This window comes from Cornus florida, unplaced genomic scaffold, assembly GCF_030987335.1.
Source record: "Cornus florida cultivar Cherokee Brave unplaced genomic scaffold, ASM3098733v1 CherokeeBrave_3.0.0_Hap2_Chr10, whole genome shotgun sequence".
Taxonomy (NCBI): Eukaryota; Viridiplantae; Streptophyta; class Magnoliopsida; order Cornales; family Cornaceae; genus Cornus; species Cornus florida.
The window spans coordinates 18631434-18653083 of NW_026775580.1; the positions used below are offsets into that span (position 1 = coordinate 18631434).

The 21650-nt window shown below is 37.5% G+C and overlaps 1 protein-coding gene across 1 annotated transcript; it reads left to right on the top strand.

Moving 5' to 3' along the window:
- Nucleotides 1–2050: 2050 nt before the first annotated feature.
- LOC132276521 (AP-1 complex subunit sigma-2-like) lies at nucleotides 2051–20755 on the top strand. Its single transcript, XM_059777978.1, has 7 exons — nucleotides 2051–2222; nucleotides 18581–18667; nucleotides 19135–19226; nucleotides 19374–19482; nucleotides 19562–19597; nucleotides 20381–20467; nucleotides 20541–20755. Exons 1-7 carry the CDS (start codon nucleotides 2220–2222, stop codon nucleotides 20610–20612), a joined length of 486 nt encoding a protein of 161 aa, XP_059633961.1. The 5' UTR covers nucleotides 2051–2219; the 3' UTR covers nucleotides 20613–20755.
- The last annotated feature ends 895 nt before the right edge of the window (nucleotides 20756–21650 follow it).

Sequence of the window (21650 nt, forward strand, 5' to 3'; positions counted from 1 at the left end):
GAATCGATCGAACTTGCTGAGATCTATCGAACTGAGGCTGGATCGATCCTCAATGGCGGCGCCTTTTTGGATAAAAACAAATCTGAGATATTTTGAAGATATTTTTGGGAAAAGGACAAAAGTGGTTGGTAGGGTGGTACAACTGGATAAGATCAATCATTTGGATAAAGACAAGAATGTTCGATCGATCGAAGAAGGAAGTTAGATCGATCGAACTTTTGAGATCTTTGAAAAGGGACAAACATGGCTCAGATCTATCTTGAAGTGCTGAGATCGATGAAAGTTGGATCGATCGAACTTTTTTTGAGATCGATCGAAGTTGCTGAAATTCCACCATTTGCTTCCTTTTGCTCTACTTTGTTCATTTCTTTGATTAATCCCAAAATTGCTTCAATTATGCTCTTATTTGGCTGAGTTAGCTTATTTTGGGGATAAGTACCTAAAAATGGAAATAACACGAAATTAATACAAAACGATAAAATAAAGTAGATAAAGGTTCTAAAATACCTAAGCTTAAGGGGTTTAAATACGCACTTTTCAGTGCTCATCATATGCATATATATATATATATATATATATATATATATATATATATTTCATATAAATATTGCTCTACCTGAAATGAAAAAAAATTCTATCAATTGGTAAGATCATAGACGATTGTGAGAGAAAAATCACAGATCTTGTATGGATTAAAGAAATTTGAGGGTTAGAGAGTTCTATCTGAACAGAGAGATGATTGTGAGGAAAGAAGTGCAGATCTGGCTTGAAGAAATCTAAGAAAGGGCTCTTCAAAGAGGAGGAGAATCTCGAGATAAAAGGTCAAAACCCTTATACAACTAATTTAACGTTATAAACGAGATCAGAAAGAGAGGTTGAAGAGAGAGACGATGCATTGCAGAGAGGTTGAAAAGAGAGAAGATGGATATTGCGCGGCTTTGTGTTATAAACGACCGAGAGTTTACGTAGTTGTTATCCGTACTTTTAAGTAGCGTTCAGTTCTACGTGTTTTCCAATTTTGTATCTCAGTGTTTCCAAAACTCTGAAAACAACAAATTGTTGTTCTCTGAAAACCTTTACTCTCTTATCTCAGTTTTCAAAAAACTGTTTTTATAAAACAGATCCAAGCAAACTAATTTTGTAGTTTTCAAAATTTTGTTACTATAAAAACAGAAAACAGTTTTTATAAATCCAATCCAAGCAGGGCTATCCTTTATTTTTTTTTATTTTTGGATTTTTCAAAGGGAGGTATTCGCACTCTACTTTTTAACGTTTACACTATAATATTTAATGAAATGACAATTTTAACCCTAACTTTACAAGTAAATAATTATTACTTTTTAAATGACAAAACTGTCTATTTAGATTTCCTCTCCCATCTCTAATCTTTATTATTTTAGGTCTTTCTTGACAAGATAAAAAATTAATTGAATAATTTTTTTTTTTTTGGCGGTACCAAGAAATAAAAATTTAAGTTTAATAAATTGACTCTTTTGACCGGACCAAAAAAATAACTATTAAAAAAATTATCTCTTTTGATATAAAAAAAATATCCCCAAAAAATACTTATTGAAGAAATTATCTTTTTTGTCAAGATCCCCAAAAGAAAAGGAAAAAAGTATGAAAAAAAGAGGATTCAATTTTTTTTTTATATTTTTTTTTATCTATATTGAATTAATTATCTCTTTTGATAAGACAAAAAAAAAAAAGGTTATTTTTATTTAATAAATCATTTCTTGACCTTAAAAAATTATCTAAAAAAAAAATTACCTCTTTTGATAAATTATTTTTTTTGAGAGGACCTTTGAAAAAAACAAATAGAAAGGAAAAAAAAAAAATAATAAATAAAGTAAAAAAGTAAAAATATATTAAAATTGAATAAATGATAGTTATGACATTATAAATTAAGAAATATTGTATTAATAAATTCATGGGTCTTCTTATAATTTTTTTTAAAAGAAAAAAAAAAAATATAGTGTAAATAGAGAAAAGAGGAATATGAATATCTCCTCCCTCTTCAAAAACGAACGGTTTAAAATGGTCAAGCTCTGAATAATAAAAAATAGAGATGAAATTCACGTTCTAGAGTGTGTTTTATGCGCTGAAGTATATGCGAGGGAAGTAGAGAGAGACAACTCCAACAGGACAGGTAGTCGCAAAGGGGTTCCTCAGATTTGAATCGAGAGCGATCTCAACTTGTCCACTCTCAGGCTACAACCATGGTAGGCCAAATACGATCTTCTAATTCATAGTGTTTGTTATCAATGAAGATCCTTTACGCATATCACATATTGCATCTAATTCTTTCGGAAATTAGTTCAAATCACAAACCCTAGCTCCTCATCTCTCTCACTCTTTATTTGTTGACGGATGGGAGTTACGTTAACAAATATATATATATATATATATATATATATATATATATATATATATATATATATATATATATTAAATTTATCTTACTTATACGCACGATCTGCTTTTCGGTGACCCAATTGAATTCCAATTCCAAGTCTGCATATGAAATATATGATTTTGAGATTATGGATCTATGTTCACTCTCATTTTTTCAGCTGAAAACATAACTAAGTATGTTATGTCCAAATCTGATTGATTATGGATGTTATATGACTATTTCTTTCTTTTCTGTATGTGTTATTTCAATGAATTGTTTCCGTTGCTTTGTTTATTTTCTTGATTTCTTTGATCTTCCTGTCGGCTAGCACTAAACAATTGCTTTTATAGGCTTCTACTCTTTTCCCGAATTTGATCTTTGTAAAACCCAAATTTTGCACTTTTTGTCACGCCTTGTGAATGGTCAAAATTGAGCATAATCTTGAAAATCAGCATAGGTTAAATACTGTTCATGGGATGATTCCAAACGCATGTTTGGCTTGAAATATTTTAAGGCCTTTGGATAAGAAAGCATTACATATTATTATTTATATCAGAGCTACAAGTGGGATTAGAGTCATCAGACTCATGACTTGGGGGTGACCCATCAACTACAAGTGGGATTAGAGTCATCAGACTCATGACTTGGGGATGACCCATCAATATTTATAGGGACTAATCAGTTACATACCTAAGGCTTGAAATCTACAACATTAAATAGAATTGGTATTTTGGTTATATGTGACCAAATGTGATTATCCAGTAAATGAAATTCTAGTCACATATTTTGCAGTTCTTTACTGTTGTAATAATAAAAGGATTTTGTAGTAGTCAAATACAAATGTAACCTAAGCATTTTAGTGTTCTACCATCCATTTTAGTTGTTGAGAAATCTGAGAAAAATAAGTGGAGCAACTTTTTTTAGTCTATGGTGAAGATTTGTATCTATATATATATTTTTGGTTGCTCTTCCTATCTTTTTGTCTGCAATGGAGAAAGGAACATTTTAAGAATGTATAGGGTGCAAGAACACAATAGAGAAGGTACAACAGGTGTTGATGTACTTTTGTATGACATTGAACTGTTAACCTTAAATGAGTTATTTTTGGATGCATGAGACTCGGATTTCTGTTTTAACTTTTTTACCTTATGGTGTAAGCAATGTTTAAAATACTTCAGGCAAGCTACTCATAGTGGGATGTGCAAAATGCAATCATTCCGTGTTTTTCCTGCCTATAGAGTGTTAGGAGAGTAATATTGGAGACAACCCTAAACTTTGGACTTTTTCTTGCACAAAGTGGATGCTCTCATAGTCAACCCCCCGTCCTCATGCTTCTCATGTCCTATTATTTGAAACTAACATGATTTGAAGGTAGGAAACATGTTGTCGGTGGTGAAGTTTCATCCAGTGACCCGATTGACTAGAAATTGAGGCTGAGACAAAGTCCTCTTGTCCAAAATTTTTGTGCAGATATGGAAAATAAGCATAATGCCACTGATTTCCCCACCCCACGCCACAAACATACAGATAAAAAGGAAAAAAAAGAAAAAGAAAAAGAATTGCCATGTAAATTCAGTGGATAATCAGATGTGAAAAAGAGCATTTAAGATAACATTTCTATAGTAAAAATAAAATAAAATATAACTATACATTAAATTAGGGACCTTAAAGTTAGTTTGTGATGTGCAACTGAGAAGGTAACTTTTTCCCTTTTTTTTTTTGTTTTTTTTTTCTTTCTTCTTCTTCTTATTTTTATTTATTTATTCATTAGGGCTTTTTTGATTTAAATCCCACAATTTTGTATAGGTTTTGATATTGGTTCTCTTTTAAAAAAATATTAGAAATTGATCCTACTTTTAGACATGTCTGTTAGTCCACAAACAGAACATTAGCCTTAAGTGCATTTTTTTAAAAATTTCCAAAACTACCCCAATCTAAACTACCCTAGTCACGTTGTTAATTGATAGACAACCTGATTGGATTGTGAGAAAAACATGTAGAACTCTAGCTCTTCCACTTAAAGCTCTTTCTATGAATATTGTTCTGTGAGGCTTCAATCGAGTAACTTTTCTCAATAAAAATCCAGTACCTTTGTTCCCATCACAAGATTTATTTATAAAATATGATGATTATTATTTTTAGGGTAAATTGCACACTCCCCCCCCACCCCGCCGCGCGGTTTGCCTAAAAGACAACCATTTACAACTTGGGGCGAGTGGGATCCAATTGCATTGAACAATCACACCCCAACACCTCTTAAAGTACCCTTTGACTTTTGAATTGACCAATTTGAACCCTAAGATGACCATTTTAACTTTTATAAATAATTTATTGAAATAAAAAAAATTCTCAAGACACATACACATACACATATAGATATACAACACCACCGACCGCCGCCGCCACCCACCACTGCTCACCCCATCTTTCTATCTCTCTCTTCACTCACCACCGCAATTGCCACCCATACAATCACCACCCACCACCGCTCTCTCTTCTTTCTTTCGTCTCTTCCTTTTCTCTTTTATATATATATATATATATATATATATATATATATATATATATATATGTACACACACACACACAAATTTGCGATGAGAAAATGATGGTGTTGCTTTGAGGTTTGTAGTGCCGATAACGATGATGGTGAGATCGGACTTTGTAACGACCCGAATTTGGTGGATCCGAATCATTAACGGGCAATGAAAACAATTTCGGGTCCTTACCCAAACCCGATGACTCACAAGGGTAAAATGACATTTCATACAAGGGAAGGGGATAATGTGGCCTTAAACAGGTCAAATGAGATCTATTCAATCAATTTTAATCATTTGATAATATTCCAAGGGGTTCTAAGGAACTTAGGCATGGTTTCCCACAATTAGGCCTCTTTGGTTTAAGAGATTTCCGCAACAGCTTGCACTAAAATGGTCATAACTTCCTCTACGGTTGGAATTATTGAATGGGTTGATATCATTGGAAAGCTGACTCAAAATCCTTGAACTTAGACTCAAATTTGACACATGGTTTCCCACAATTAGGCCTCTTTGGTTTAAGAGATTTCCGCAACAGCTTGCACTAAAATGGTCATAACTTCCTCTACGGTTGGAATTATTGAATGGGTTGATATCATTGGAAAGCTGACTCAAAATCCTTGAACTTAGACTCAAATTTGACACAATTTGGTCAAGAAATGAAGGAGATATAATTAGTTGAAGTTAGTATGTCAAAGCTGTCCTACGTGAATGGAAGAGGGGGGGGGGGGGGGGGGGGGTTATGAAAAATCAGCTGACCGAAAATGGACTTTCAGCTGGCTGATGATGATGATCAGCTAGCCGAAATGTGTGTTTGGCAACCCTGCATTCTGCCGAGTCCAAAAATGAACTGTCGGTCTGCTGGCTTATATTACCAGACCGAAACACACTGGGAACATAAAAATGGGCCATTTTCAAGGCGCAATGGCCATGGACTCCACCTACATCAATCACACGGCTTCTGAAATGGTCCGGAACATACACAAAAGATGAAACACACAAGGAAATGCTATCCATACATGAGAATATGCCAAAATGATCCAATTTCATTCATAACCCATACTTGTATCATCCCTCGTATACTATAAATTTATAACCAAAAAGTATATGCCCAAAATAATGTACTTACATTACATAATAGACATTCTAGCATTCTTTGACTCTCCTTCTCCATAAATATACATTTAGAAGACTTTTACGACATTACAAAAGACAACGACATGGATATGCTAGATATAACAAAACACATCTCAAAAACTAAGTCCGCCATCTTCTAGTCATTAAAGGGATGGTACCTCCCCCACTTCGCTATCACCTGAAAATGTTAAATAATAGGGTGAGTGACACTTCGCTCAGGGGCCTAAAACACCTCTCCTAAAGATTCGTGAGCAGCACATAAGGAAAGGGAAAAGAGGTAGAGGGATCATGTCCAAGGAGAAGGGAATCCATAAATCCACGTGTTGTAACCACCAAATCAACATCACAAAAATAATATAGCACAACATACAATACACATCATCATACACAATGTCTAATGAATGTCCATGATATGCATACCTCTGCACCCTCCCTTCACCATATACTACCATTTCCACACTTCGTCAAGTACTTAACCTAGCCAAGACTTCATAACACAGATTGATGCAAGCAACCCCCGAATGGTCATAGGTAGCTCCCGTTACCACAAGAACAACAATGCACAGGTAACCCCTGTTGCAATACACAAAACTCATGGGTAACCCCCGTTCCAAACCACAAAATTCACAGGTAATTCCTGTTACACATCACGAATGGTCACAGGTAGCCCCCGTTACCACAAGAACAACAATGCATGGGTACCTCCCGTTGCCACACAAGAAATGAAATTTACATCGAATTCAGCTTCCGTGACTTACGCCTCCCAAACTCACTAGCAACCTCAAATTACAAACCACCACTTTCATATACACTAGCCGCCTTGCTCTTAAACCATCATTCTTACTCACTAGCCACCTTACTTGCACATGCCAATGCACATGAAATTAATGAATAACATACTTAGGATCACCATACAACAATTTTTTTTCATAGTTGGTACTCGCACACACTTGTCTCATCTGAGACTTGAACCCCTGACCTCTCTTTGGGAGGTAAGAGGCTGATACCGTTAGGCCACTGGCCGTTGGTAATCACTATACAACAATTTAAATTATCATTTTACAAAATTGTCACAATGAATATAATTTCAACAATTTATTCAATGAACAACATTTCATGTAAAAGTATTACAAGCTTCCATATAGGTATATTGTCACGCATTTGGTAATCAACTTAATCATATGACATATAATTTATCTTTAGCATGCATTCTTAACCAATTTAAATAATGAAACATTTTTAGCTACCACATTTTTTTTGGGATAAGTAATGGCATATGATTTATCAAAGTCTTCACATAAGATTCATGCTATAGGCAAGCTTTCAAATTCAAGACTTCCATTCACATATCCACATCAAGAATAATATGGAATTATCTACATAAACATAAACTAACGACAACTAACATGGTAAACATACAATTTAACATGCTAGAATAAGAGATTTTACATAAAACTCACAAAACCCAAGGAGAGGGAGGGGGTTAGACACCCCTACCTCTTGAAGATGAAACTCCACCAAATTGAGAAATAAGGCCACCAATGAGGAGGGAGGAGAGAAAAACAACTTTTGCTCTTGAAACCACCCCAAAAACACCAACCCTTGTTTAGGTCGAATCCACAAAATGCTCTAATGACTACAAAAATTGCATTACCTTGTAGATCAAGTGAAGCTCTCCAACTTCTCTAACTAGCTCTTCCTCCAAATCCAACCCCCAAGAAATTCGAAATCCCAAAGTACCCCTGGTTGAATCATAACGACTTATTTCAATTTTGACTCTATCCTCGGGCAGTATCCGTGCAAAACTACGTCGGATCATACCTGAAACATAACCTAGAATGATATCCTCATTATCTAAACAATCCCGGAACATACCATTCGGAAGTAATTCGGTAATTAAACCTTCATAAATCCATTTTTGTTCTTTCATTCCAGGTAAAATCTCCTTGAAGTATCAACTAATGGAGGAGGAACAATATTAGACAACCTGCCCTTTCTCTTCTTTTTTTTTTTTCACAAATAGGACGTTTCGGATCCAATTTGGATATAAATTACCAATCTTTTACCATGGTCGTGTAAATAAGGAGGAGGAGAAGAAGTTTCCCTTCTTGAACACTCTCAAAATCAAAGGGTTAAGGCCCTCAAAATGAAGTTTTTCCCAAGCTTATACATGAAGGAAGATATATAGATAGATATAGAGAGAGAAAGTGTGGGGAAGAAGATGACTAGTGGCCCAAAATTGCCAAACAACTCATATATATAGTCCCTTCCCAACTTCTTACTAATTACACCACTTAATCCCAAATGTTCATAATTAATTACTTTCTTCCTCCAAGCAACTTTCACGTAATTACACTAATGCAACATTCCACCGAAAAGATAATAATAATGCCCTCTAACAACCTTTCATTTAGGCCCTTGTTTATCCCACACACTTGGCCGCCTTGGGCCCACATGGGACCTCCCGGTCTAAAACTCGAAAATGCCTAAAATGGTTCCAAATTAGTTTTTAAAGGTTCTAAACCCGAAGAAACGGCTCAAACGAAACCCAGAACTCATATGGCACGCATCCCAATGCACGAAAATAATAAATAAATAAAAGTAAAATGCCCGAAAAATAACAAAAAAATCCGGGACGTCACAGACTTGGCGTTGAGGCGGTGAAGGAAACAATGGTGAAGGCATCAAACACCGAAAAAGCAGCGATGGAGGATATGTGACGCGTAGGTGAATTAGCGCTTGGAAATGCGTTAGATCTACGCGCAGGTTCGTCTTGACGGAGTGGTGGCGCATGCGGCAGTGCGGGGAACGCGAATTGTATGAAATAGATGATTGCCGCAGCGTGTTCAGTTCATTCTCGTCGGCCATCTTGGAGAGAGGGAGGGACAGGGCCTTCGATGGTTTTTGCGAATTGTTGGCGACAACCATATCGACGGCGGCTTTGTTTGCATGCTTGGATTTGAGGGCTGTCCGTGAAACGAATTGGTTAGCGCGTTTGATCGATCGTCATCGGAGATCCACAAAAGCTGTGGTTGTGTGCGTGCCTGTGTAAAAGTCCTATTTTGACGGCGATTGCGATTACAATCACAGCCCTGCGATTGAAATGGCCATCGGTACCAGATCACAGGCCTTCGAGAACGCAATTGCGATTGCAAAGATCATCGCTGTTTGGTTTGTTGGCCGGAAGTTGCAGAGTTCGGTTGAAGATCGGGCACAGAGGTTATCGCCGGGCGGTGGTGAGAAGCCTGTTTAAATGGTGGGCGGTGGTGTGTGGAGAGAGAGAGAAGGGTTAGGCCGTGGTGTGTGGAGAGAGAGAAGGGTTAGGCGGTGGTGAAGGCGGTGGTGAAGGCGATGGTGGGTGGTGTTGTGGTTGACCCAACTGTTGTTGCAGACAAAAAAAATGTATGATGGCATTTATAAAATGGTGTCATTGTCCATAGGCGTGAATTCTGCTGATGTATGGTAGGGTTCTGATTGTAAATAAAGCACTTTGGTAGAAAACAAATTGGGGGTAATTTTGGGATTTAAAAAAAGGCACCTCTTAACCCTAACGTTGTTTAGTGGACTGCTTGTTGTAAATAAAGCAATTTGGTAGAAAACAAATTGGGGTTAGTTTTGGGATTTTAAAAAAGGCACCTCTTAACCCTAAAGTTGTTCAGTGGACTGCTTGTTGCCTAACAAAAATGTCTAAAAATTGGATTCATCTCTAATATTTTTTTTTAAAAAGGACCTTTGTCAAAACCAATACAAATTTATGGGATTTAAGTCCTAAAAACCCTATTTATTATTATTATTATTTAAAGGGGGGAGGGGAGTGTGACAATAAAGAGTGTACTAACAATGTCGGAAGGGTGTTATTGTGTGATGATATATGATCACGGCCAAATGACAGGTGTCCTTGACTGACATAGCTGAAAAGGATAAGTTAGTTTTTGTAGGAGGAATATACGAATTGGCCATTGGGACCCGCCCACAATTTAGGAAATAGGAATATAGGAATTGCGTCCTCCTCAAACGTAGTGGGATTGTTGCTTATGGAATGAATGAGGGGTTGCTTACTAGAAATTTTTGTTGTTGCAACTTGATGAGCACCTTATATCTTTTCATCTCATGATCCTCTTGGTTATGTTACAAGGACAATCCATTGATGCTCTCCACCTGGCAGAGGCTTATCATTGGCATTGGAATCCCCACATGTTTATTCTTGGAGCTATCTTGGTTGCTCGATTTGCTTGTTCAAATATGCTTCATGATGCTAGATTAACTTTGTGCAACCCATCTCATCTAATTAGTGCGCAATGACGTCACTATGGGCGATTTCACCCCACTAAGGGCGACTTTTACAGCGATTGAGACTTTGTTTTTTTTCTTTCTTCTTTTTTTGTTTTATTTCGCGATGAAATCTTACTTAGAAACTGCAAGGATTCCAAGAATCTCATTAGCTGGGGATGTGAAGTCGACTGTTCCGCATCGAGGACCGTCTTTGTATATCGACGGGAAGTCCGTCGGAGGGAGGAAATCAGTACTCTCATCTTGCTTGGTTGGTCGTTTTGATAAGGAAGTTGGGGGCTGTGATCGAGTGGAGGAATGGGCAGCGAAAGCATGGAATACGTCCTGTGGTGTGGGGGTTACTCCATTATCTGATTCGATGCTTCTTTTCAGGTTTCCTTCTCAGGCCGAAGCCCAACGCGTGTTAAAGGAAAGACGACGTCACTGGGGATCTGCAACTTTACGGATCGATGTGTGGTCTTTTAGGGTTGGATGTTGTGGCGTCCTTAGAGAAAAAGGACTCAAACATATCCGGATGTTTGGGCTCCCCCTTCATCTATGGTGTCATGCCCTATTTGTTGAAGTAGAGGAGTTATGCGGCGGATTTGTGGGAGCTGTTGCCGATGAAACCAGGGATGCCGAGAGCGTTCGTATTACAGTGAGGATAGGATCGACTTGTCCGCAATTTGTGTTTATTAATGATGATACTTTCTGCTACAAGGTGGCGATTTGGGAAGAAATTGGCCGGCGTTGGTTCCCTCAACAGAGAGTATCGAAGGCGGCGAAAGGCCCACTCATATGCCGGAGAAAGGATGGGTATGAGGAAGATCAAGTCAACGACACGCGCCGGTTACGCGCGTCACAGTTGATAATAATTACTCTACACGTGGCGCTTATAGAGTTTCATTTCCAGATTCCACACTATCCTTATCTACAAGGGTTGGTGAGGAAAATGGGCTGGGCCACACAGATTGGCTTGAAGTTGATTTGGGCCGGAGGGGTTATGGGCAAACTAAAGCGTTAAGGCTCAAGCCTGATTTTGGGCCTAAGTTAGCCCATACTAAAAGACGGGTTATTAGAAGACCAAACTCAGTTTCTGTTTCAGTTCTTAATGACCCAGATCCAAGGAAAGCCCAGGTTAAAACTCAAGCCCAAAATCAAACTCTCTCCTCTTCTTCATTTCAGCGTCGGACTGAGAAAGAAAAGTGGAGACGGCCGGTTGGTTCAGCTAGTCGACAAGGTACTCGATGGACTCGTATTGAAAAACAGAAATGGGTAGTACTCTCTCCTTCTCCTTCTCCTTCTCCAGGTTTGACCCCTCTTTCTCATCCTAAGAGCTCATCTTCTACCCCTTCTTCGAGTAAGGTGCTGGGAAATGGTGAAGGTGTAGTGGAGGATTGTTTGGATCAAAAGAGAGGTTTTTCTAAAGCTATTGTACCACGGGATGCAAAATCATTGTCTTCAATGTCCAAGTCCGGAAGAATTGATTGTTCTAACGGGGTGACAGTTTGTGTTGGTCGAGACCTTCATTTTAAACTGAAAGATGATTTAGCTATGACTTTAAAAGGCTTAAATGGTCTACCTCCCGTGACTGGGACCAAATCTACCCATGATTTATTGAAAAATTTTATCGATGACACTGGAACAGAATTGAATTTGCAATTAAACCTGTATTAGAACAGTACTAAAAGCAAAGGGGAGGACTTTGATGATTAGTCTCAACAGATTTGTCCTCTTGCCTGGGATGTTAATCAATCTGATGTGGACATTATGGAACCCTTAGCAACTGTGCACCCTGATTGTTTAGAGACAGTTAACGATTTGGGTATGGACTGGGTGTTGGATAATATTGGCGAGGTCAGCGAAGCTTTGGGTGTCTCCTCAGAAGGAGATGATGATCGAACACAAATCATTCTTCATGATATTGTGGAAGGAAACAATAATGTAGAGACCTTTAAAAGCACAAAAGTTGTTAAAAATAAGAAACATGCACATCGGAAAGGTGATCAGGAGGTTAAGAACCTTATTTCTAATATCAATTACGAAGGGAAGGATGGGGTGAATAAAGAAAGGGGAAGGACTAGAAGTGGGAAGCAGGGAGGAGGGGCACTAATTATCTTTGGTTCTCAATGAAGATACAAATTATTACATGGAACGTCCGTGGATTAAATGATCCGGACAAAAGAAAGGTGGTTAAAGTTGCTTTGAAGAAGTGGAATGCCCATGTTATTTGCTTGCAAGAAACCAAGTTGGCTTCTATTTCTGATGCCGTGGTTAGAAGCCTTTGGGGAAGTAGGTTCGTGGATTGGGAAGCTTTGAACGCTTATGGTACATCAGGCGGTATTCTTATTATGTGGGATCGTAGATGGATGTCTAGAACGAATATCTGGAAAGGGCTATTTTCTTTGTCTTGCGTGTTTCAGATGGAAGATGATAACTTTAGTTGGGTATTTTCTAGAGTTTATGGACCCGTTATTGATTGTGTTAGACCTGCTTTTTGGCAAGAACTCAGTTACATTAAGGATTTGTGGCCGTTGCCTTGGTGCTTAGGCGGGGATTTCAATTCTGTTCGGTCTCCATTTGAAAGATCCACAGGGGGGAGGTGGTCTTCAGAGATGACCCAGTTCTCTGACTTTATTGATGGTCACCTTCTTATTGACTTGCCTTTGGAAGGGGCAACTTTCACTTGGTCTAGTGGCAGAGACCCAGTTACTTTATCGAGGCTTGATAGATTCCTGATTTCTGGAGATTGGGAGGAGAAGTTTCCGGATGTCACTCAGTCAGCTTTGGTTAGAGTCACGTCTGATCATGTGCCCTTAGTTTTTGATTGTGGAGGCATGAGATCTAGACGGACTCCATTTCGTTTCGAAAATATGTGGTTGAGAGTTGAGGACTTCCAAGGGAAGGTCCAGTCCTGGTGGGAAGAAACAATGCTTACTGGCTCTAATAGCTATGTGCTTGCTAAGAAGTTTCAGATTCTCAAATCTGAGCTTAAGAAATGGAATAAAGAAGTGGTTGGGAATCTTGAATGGAAGAAAAATAGAGTCCTAGCTGATATCGCTGATCTTGATCGTCTTGATGAGACAGGGCAAGATACGGATTCTCTTCGCTTTAGAAGAGCGACTTGTCAGGCAACTTTTGCTGAAATTGCAACTATGGAGGAGATATCGTGGCGTCAGAAATCTCGGGCTTTGTGGCTTAAAGAAGGTGACTGTAATACTAAATTCTTTCACAGACTTGCTAACGCTCATAGAAGATACAATAATATTGGGCGTATTCGTGTGAATGGTTCAGAGCTGTGGAAGGAAGATGAGGTGCGTGGGGGTATTGTTTCTTTTAATTAGCAGCTCTATACTGAGACTTTGGAATGGAGACCAAAACTTGATGGTTTGCACTTCAATGTTATTTCTACGCTGGATAGTGATATGCTTGAGGTTCCTTTCTCTGAAGAGGAAGTTCTTAAGGCGTTATCCAGTTGTAATGGTGATAAAGCTCCAGGCCAGATGGATTCACTATGCGGTTTCTTAAAGAGAGTTGGGAGGTGGTGCGTAATGAGGTAATGGGCACTTTTCAGGAATTTTATTCTCATGGCACATTCGAGAAATCATTAAATGCATGTTTTATAGCTCTTATTCCTAAGAAGAGCAATGCCTGACATTAAGGACTTTCGGCCAATCAGTTTAGTGGGGTGTATGTATAAGCTTATTGCCAAGGTTCTTGTTCTTAGAATGCGGACTGTTTTGGATGGAATCATTTCAGAGTCACAAAATGCTTTTGTTGGGGGTAGACAGATTTTAGATTCTGTTCTTATTGCAGGAGAATGTGTCGATTCCAGGTTGAAGAGTGAAGTTCCTGGTGTTCTATGCAAACTGGATATCGAGAAAGCTTATGATCACGTGAATTGGAAATTTCTTCTTTATTTGCTTCGGAGAATGGGGTTCGGAGATCGATGGATAAAATGGATTGAATCTTGCATCTCATCAGTTATGTTCTCTGTGCTTGTGAATGGCTCTCCTGCTGGTTTTTTTTCGAGTTTGCGTGGTTTGAGACAAGGAGATCCTTTGTCGTCTTTTCTTTTTCTCATTGTCATGGAGGGATTGAGTAAATTAATGAAAAAGGCAGAGAATCTGGGTTACATAAGGGGGTTCACTGTTGGTAGAGATGTTGCTAACCAGATCGAGATATCCCATTTGTTGTTTGCAGATGATACCCTGGTTTTCTGTGATGCTGATGTTTCCCAGCTCAAGTATTTGAGGTGCATTCTTACATGCTTCCAAGCTGTGTCTGGTCTTAAGATTAATGTTGGAAAGAGTGTGCTTGTCCCAGTGGGGGAGGTCTCTAATATTTTCACTTTAGCTGCTGTTCTTGGATGTGGAGTGGGTGCCTTTCCACTCCCTTATCTGGGCTTACCTTTGGGAATCTCCTCTAGGATAGTGGGGACTTAGGATCCGGTGATTAACAGGTATGAAAAAGGATTGGCGGGGTGGGAAAAACAGTATCTTTCGAAAGGGGGGAAGGTTACTCTTATTAAGAGCACTCTCGCCCCTTCCCACATATTTCTTATCTCTATTCCAGATCCCGTGTTCTGTTGCTGAAAGAATTGAAAAAATTTAGAGAGATTTTCTTTGGGGTGGAAAAGGAGAGAAGTTTAAGTATCATCTTGTTAAATGGGAGCAGGTTTGCAAACCATTGAAGTTTGGCGGTTTAGGTATCCGGAAGTTAGTCCCTTTCAATAGAGCTTTATTGGGGAAGTGGTTATGGAGATTTGGTAAAGAACGTCATCGAAAATGGAGAAGAGTTATCTCGTGTCGTTTTGGGGAAGAGAGTGGAGGTTGGTCCTCTCGTCCTGTTTCTATTACCGGGGGCGTTGGCGTTTGGAAGTTCATTCGGAAAGGTTTGGATGTGTTTTCCACCCATATTCGGTTCAAGGTTCGTAATGGTATGTATGTTAGATTTTGGGAAGACTTATGGTGTGGTGATCAGTTGTTGTCTCTTTCTTTTCCTCGTCTCTTTAGCATTGCCGAGAATAAGCATGCTTATGTAATTGACTGTTATCATCTTGATAATAGTGGAGTTACGTGGGATGTGCGTTTTAGGCGTTCCTTTCAGGATTGGGAGATAGCTGAAGTTTGTGTCTTCTTGGACCTGTTGTATAGACAGAAAGATGTTGGCAGAGGTTGTGATGATATTTTGTGGACTCCCTCTTTTCATGGTAGATTTGAAGTTCGATCCATGTTCTTGTGTTTATCTAATTTTATTGGATATGATTTCCCTTGGAAGTGTATTTGGCTCTCTAAAGCTCCTCTTAGAGTTGCCTTCTTTGTTTGGACTGCTACTTGGGGAAAAATTATAACATTGGATAATCTGCGTAAGAGAGGTAATACCATTGTTAATTGGTGTTGTCTTTGTAAAACTGATGGTGAGTCCGTGGACCATCTTCTTATGCATTGTCCTGTTGCATCTGATTGCTGGAATCTCATATTTAGTATTTTTGGCGTTCAGTGGGTAATGCCTAAGCACTCTTTCCAATTAATTAATGCTTGGAGAAGATGCCCTGTTTCTGGTCATGCTTGTAATTTTTGGAGGGTCGCCCCACATTGTGTTTGGTGGTGTATTTGGAAAGAGAGAAATAACAGAAACTTTGAGAGGAAGGAATCGTCTTTTGCAAGTCTTTTATCCTACACTCTCTTTTTTGTTATGTCAGAGGCAGCACTTGCTCCTCGATTGATGACTTTTTTGTTCTATTGGACTCTGTTGGTCCATAGGTTTGGCTTTTGGTCTTTTGTTTTTGTGTATTAGGGATGCGTTCCCCTTTTGAACGTCTTTCTAATATATTTTTACTTATCAAAAAAAAACTTTGTGCAACCCAAAAATAAATTTTAAATGCTTCAATTTTGGATGTAGTTGCTGTTTTTGCTTCTTATGGAGCAGTGATAGTCTCTTATTGTTGCAACACCTATGTTGGGATCGATCAAACCTGAGTTTTGGACTACTTGAACTCAATGGGTCAAGTTGTGCCTATGTTTAAACTTGGTTCGGGATCGTCATGAGCTCAAATATTTTCAAGATTAGCTTGGTGTAATTGGGCTAGGCTAGTGGTCAGCTTGGGATTGCCTTGCATATGTTGAGTTTAGTTTTTAATTGGGGAAAAGAAAGGAAAGAAAAAGGAATCAGAGGGGAGAGAACACAACCCATGCTCAGATTTGTTTAAAGGGAAAGTAAATAACTTTTTTTTTTGGGAAAAAGAGAAAAATTAAACCTGATTAATGGCAATCTTTCAAAACCAAATTGAATCATGAAAATTGGGAGAATTGATCTAACCCTTTAATCACTGTTATAATCCTCGAGTAATGGTGATCTAGGGTTCGGTATATCTGGATCCTTGATATGATCATAGGAGCCCAAACGAAAAGTTTAAAGTAAAGAATAATTTAAGGACTTGGTGTCACGCCTTGGCAATTTTGTCTTATCAAAACCTCATTGAGTTGTAATGTTTATTTAATTTTGAATCTTGTCCAAGATAAATCTGAAGGCTTGAGTTGATTGTGATTCAAGTTTGATGATGGTCTTTAATGATTCAATTCACACATTTGGGACAAAAGTTTTAGATAAGTTTCAGTTATACGATTGTCATACTATATTTTGAATTTTTATCTAGAGTTGCCACATCAATAGGGGAAAAAAAAAGTCTCAGAAATTACAGACCATCAAAGAATCTGGTGATTTTAATCGGTATAATTAAATAGTTGAGTTGTTATTTTGCATATTTTATGTTTGGTTGCCTTTATTCTTTATGTTGAAATGATGGCCAAAAGTATATCCTACCCATGTTTTGTTTTCCACACGTGCTTTTAAAATTTAAAATTCTTTTCCTTGAGCAATTATTAAGCCACCCCTTGAATGCCGTTGGACTGTGCAAGCTCAATTTAAATGCTCAAATCTTCCCATCTTCTTCTTGCACTTGTTTTGTGAATGTTAGGAATATGTACGAATAAAAATTGCATGGCAGAAGACACTTAAAGTAGGGTTCTAACCCTGTGCCTCCCTTTCATTTTTAACTTTAATTTCTATCTGGAGTCAGATTAAATGTGCGTATGCTCGGTGTGTGCTAGATTTTATATTTTTTTGTTTTATTTTTATTTTTTGTTTTCTCAGCTGATTCGAAGAAGACTTGCGATGTTCAATTTGTTACTAATATCAATCTCATGATAAATATTTAAAATCCTGGATCACAGGAGTGCCTTACTAAAGTCTTTCTCAGTTTCTTGTTTTTAACTTTACAAGTAGAAGTTATTTTAAGGACTACTTTTATTAATTATTATCCAACTAGGAGATGACTTGCTCTGAACTTTATATCCTAGTCAGGGAGGCTCAATAAAAGTTAAGGCCTAAGGCATAAAGGAGGCCTTTTAAATGTTAGTATTTTAATACAAGTAAAAGTAATCAACTCTGTAACTTTTATATATAATCCATTTTTCTTACTTTTTGATTTGTGGAAAAGATAAAAATTGAAAAGATTGAAATGTTTAAGAAATAGGACCTTTAGGAACAATCAATTTTTTTGTATTGGGATCCAGAAAAAGAAAAATAAAATTTAAAGTACATTATCTAATAAAGAATACTTAAAGTGGTCCCACTTCTGATAATAAAGTATTTTCCAAATGGCTATAAAGCCGGCCCTGATCCTAGTCATGGCGTTTTCAAAACCATTTTTCTATGTGCAAAATGTATATGTTGTTGGATCCACTCAGTGATAGATGGACTCACCAATGTTTTCTTTGTTGAAGGAAACCTAGAACAAATGGGCTCTTAGTCATGTTGCACTGTGAATAAACAAGTATTGCCTTTCTAGCCTCACAATATTATCAGTGATTATAAGTTAAATTTAATAAATATTTTCCTTTTAGTAGACTTATCCAAAAAAAAAAAAAAAAAAAATTTCCTTTTAGTAGAAAACTGAGATAAATTGGGTGAATAATTGAATATCATGAGCTGGTCTATTCTTCATTGACTGATATTTGCTGCCATTTAGGAGAATATTAGTTTCTCCTTTGTTTTCTTTCTGCTTACTGCACATTATTCTTCCTTGGGGAGATGATTTACTACTTTGATAAGATATATTGTATGATTAATAGCCCTTTAGAAGCATTGACTTTTCTAAAATAATTTATTGGCTTATGTTTCCACCATCCATAAAGATAGTAAAAATGTTTAGTGGCTTCTGCTTCTGTGCTTGTCCCAGATTCAGTTTGTGCTTCTCATTAGTCGACAAGGAAAAGTGAGGTTGACAAAGTGGTATTCACCCTTTGCCCAAAAGGAAAGAACAAAGGTAACTTTTCCTTTTACTATACAATCTTTCTCAAACCAAATGCTGTTTATGTTTTGTATTCTTGGAAGGAGGATTACGAATTTTGCTTGGTTAACTGGAGTTGAATTATGCCAAGTACATTGTATAAAATTAAAGAAGTTATAAACTGATCACTTCAATCAACAGAATGTGGTGGGTATGAAAATGTTTTCCTCTCTTTCCCTGTGGGGGGCTTAGCATTTGCACAGGATATATGACGAATCTTGTTGTTTGGCTGGAATATCATGCTATTTTTTGTTTCAAGCTTTGTAGTGTACAATTAAGTGGTTTTCATTACAAAGGGACATGATTACCCATTTTAGTCATATTTTTGACTATTTAGGTTTTCATACAGATGAAACACAACTTATTAGCATGACGATTTCCTGAAGCAATGTGCGCTTCATTAATGATTTAAATTTTGTTATATGGATGCACACCTTGTGTAGGTAATCAGAGAACTCAGTGGTTTAATTCTCACACGAGGCCCCAAGCTTTGCAACTTTGTGGAATGGAGGGGTTATAAAGCTGTCTATAAAAGGTAGGTTGGATTCCCCATCCCAATTTGTAGTTCATGTTTGCACCATTTTTCTGCAAGTAAAGGATATTCTCGTCTCCATCTTTTTCTTTAGTTGATTGATCAGATAATGCAATAATTTTTTCAACTTTCTATGTGCCTCTTTTGCAGATATGCCAGCCTGTATTTCTGCATGTGCATCGACCAGAATGATAATGAATTGGAGATCCTTGAAATTATACACCATTTTGTTGAAATACTTGACCGCTATTTTGGAAGTGTGAGCAAACCGTTAAAAGACTGAATTGGATTAATAGACTATCTGAAATTGATATTGACAATACTTCTTCATTTTCTAGGTCTGCGAGCTGGATTTAATCTTTAATTTCCATAAGGTATTTTCCTTTTATCCTGCTTTTTCTTCAAATCTCTGTCTAATTTGTGGCGGAAGGACAATGCTTGATATAGTAAATATTTCAATTTTTTGCTTGGTTCAACAGCTAAAAAATGACCCCATATAGAATTTAATGGTGCAGAAGGATCCGTTTGGCTATTCCCAAGTAATAGGGCTTTGTGTATTTAAGCTGTACAGTTTCATGTTAATGTATAACAGAAGATCGTTGGTAAGATTGGCAATACTTAGCTTTCTTAGTCTAAGAAACCCTATAAAGCTTGTCTTTGGACCACTCTTAGTCCTCTCTTATGAACCTCCTTGCACAACCACCCATTCACCTTGTAATTATATTTTCCACAAGCCAAGTCTCACTAATCTTTGAATGAATCACAAATGAAAGCGTAAAAGCCAATCTCTGAACAACCATTTGTAGTCGCTAATGATGATGTTCTTAGATCTTTGATCAGAGTCTAATACAACTCCTTTCCTGTAGTAGGGATCATAGAGATGGTAACTGGTCTCTTTTTGTTTTGGTAAGATTTTCAGACTTGTTTTGATCAACTTTTTTACTACATGCTGCCCCTTTTCCCAGTAAAACCGATCTAGGAATTTATTTATCAAAAAAAAAAAAAAAAAACCGATCTAGGAATTTGACCAAAATCATGTATTAGAAGGTGAAATTGTCATGAAAGTTTTAGCATCTCATTTGGTGTTTGTGGCTGATTTTATTTTTATTTATCTTTTCAAATTTTGTTTTCTTGAAGTGTGTGACAAATCTTGGCAGGCTTATTATATATTGGACGAGCTTTTAATTGCTGGTGAACTTCAAGAACCGAGCAAGAAGACAGTTGCGCGCCTAGTAGCAGCACAGGTATACTACAAACATGTGATGCATTTACTTCTATAAGATTTTGAATCTGAATGGATTCATGTTTGTTTTGCAGGATTCCTTAGTGGAAGCTGCTAAAGAGCAGGCCAGTTCAATAAGCAACATGATCGCGCAGGCCACCAAATAGGATTAGTCTGGAAGTTACATATGTTCAACTACATTTGGTTGGCCGAGTCCAGTCTAGTGCATTATGTTTGTTGTCCTAGATGTATCTGTAATGGTTGATTGACTGACTCAAATTTTCTCACAAATGGTATTGTTTATTTTACATTTGGACTGTGTCTCATGGCAGTACTTCAACCTGTCTATTCTGGATGCAGCTAACTAACAGGTTTTGGAGGTGAGTGGAATGGGATCTGATTCCTCTCCTGCACCTTAAATTGAGACGCAAAACCCATTCCATCAAAAAGCAACACAAGCAACAACATTACATCAATAACGCACATGTAACATTCTCGATTAATGGTACTGCATTCTCGATCTATATAGGTGGGGGGTGTGCTGCGATTTTGGTTTGGGTGTAATAATGTCGCGTGTTTTGCGTCTTGAAGTAATAGGTGTTGTGAGGATCCTGATTCAGATGGAATAACACACACGTGTGTGTGTGTGTGACCCACTGCATCTTGTGTGTGTGTGTGTGTGTGTGTGTGTAACACTGCATCTTGAGATTAATTGATATATCAGGTTTTAATAGATTATCAAATTCGTCGTGTACAAGGAAACTGGGTAAGGACAAGTACCAAAAGTCTTCGCAGGGAAAGGGTTGTTGGGGCTTAGAGAATGCCCTTTGATCACATTCTTAATGAATCGATTAGATTCTGACATGCAAAATCCTCATTATTATTTTATAAATTTTTGGCATCACTCTTTACAGTAATTGTATCCTTGATTTCTTTTTTCCTTTGATAAAGTTGTTTTTGATTCCTGTCCTATAAGTTCTTACGCTTCTATAGATGTTTATAGTGGTTGACAATGAATATAGTTGCGCTTCTTGTTTTACCATCTCATCTATTTTCGGCCTAAAGGGCCTCTTGTTCGTTGGAAGGATAGTGTGTGATTCAGAGGGCATACCACTAGACATGCTACGATTTTGTGGATGGCTATCAAAGCTAGGCTGTCCACACAACATAAGCGGACTAAAATGGGAGAATTAAGGAGCATAAGT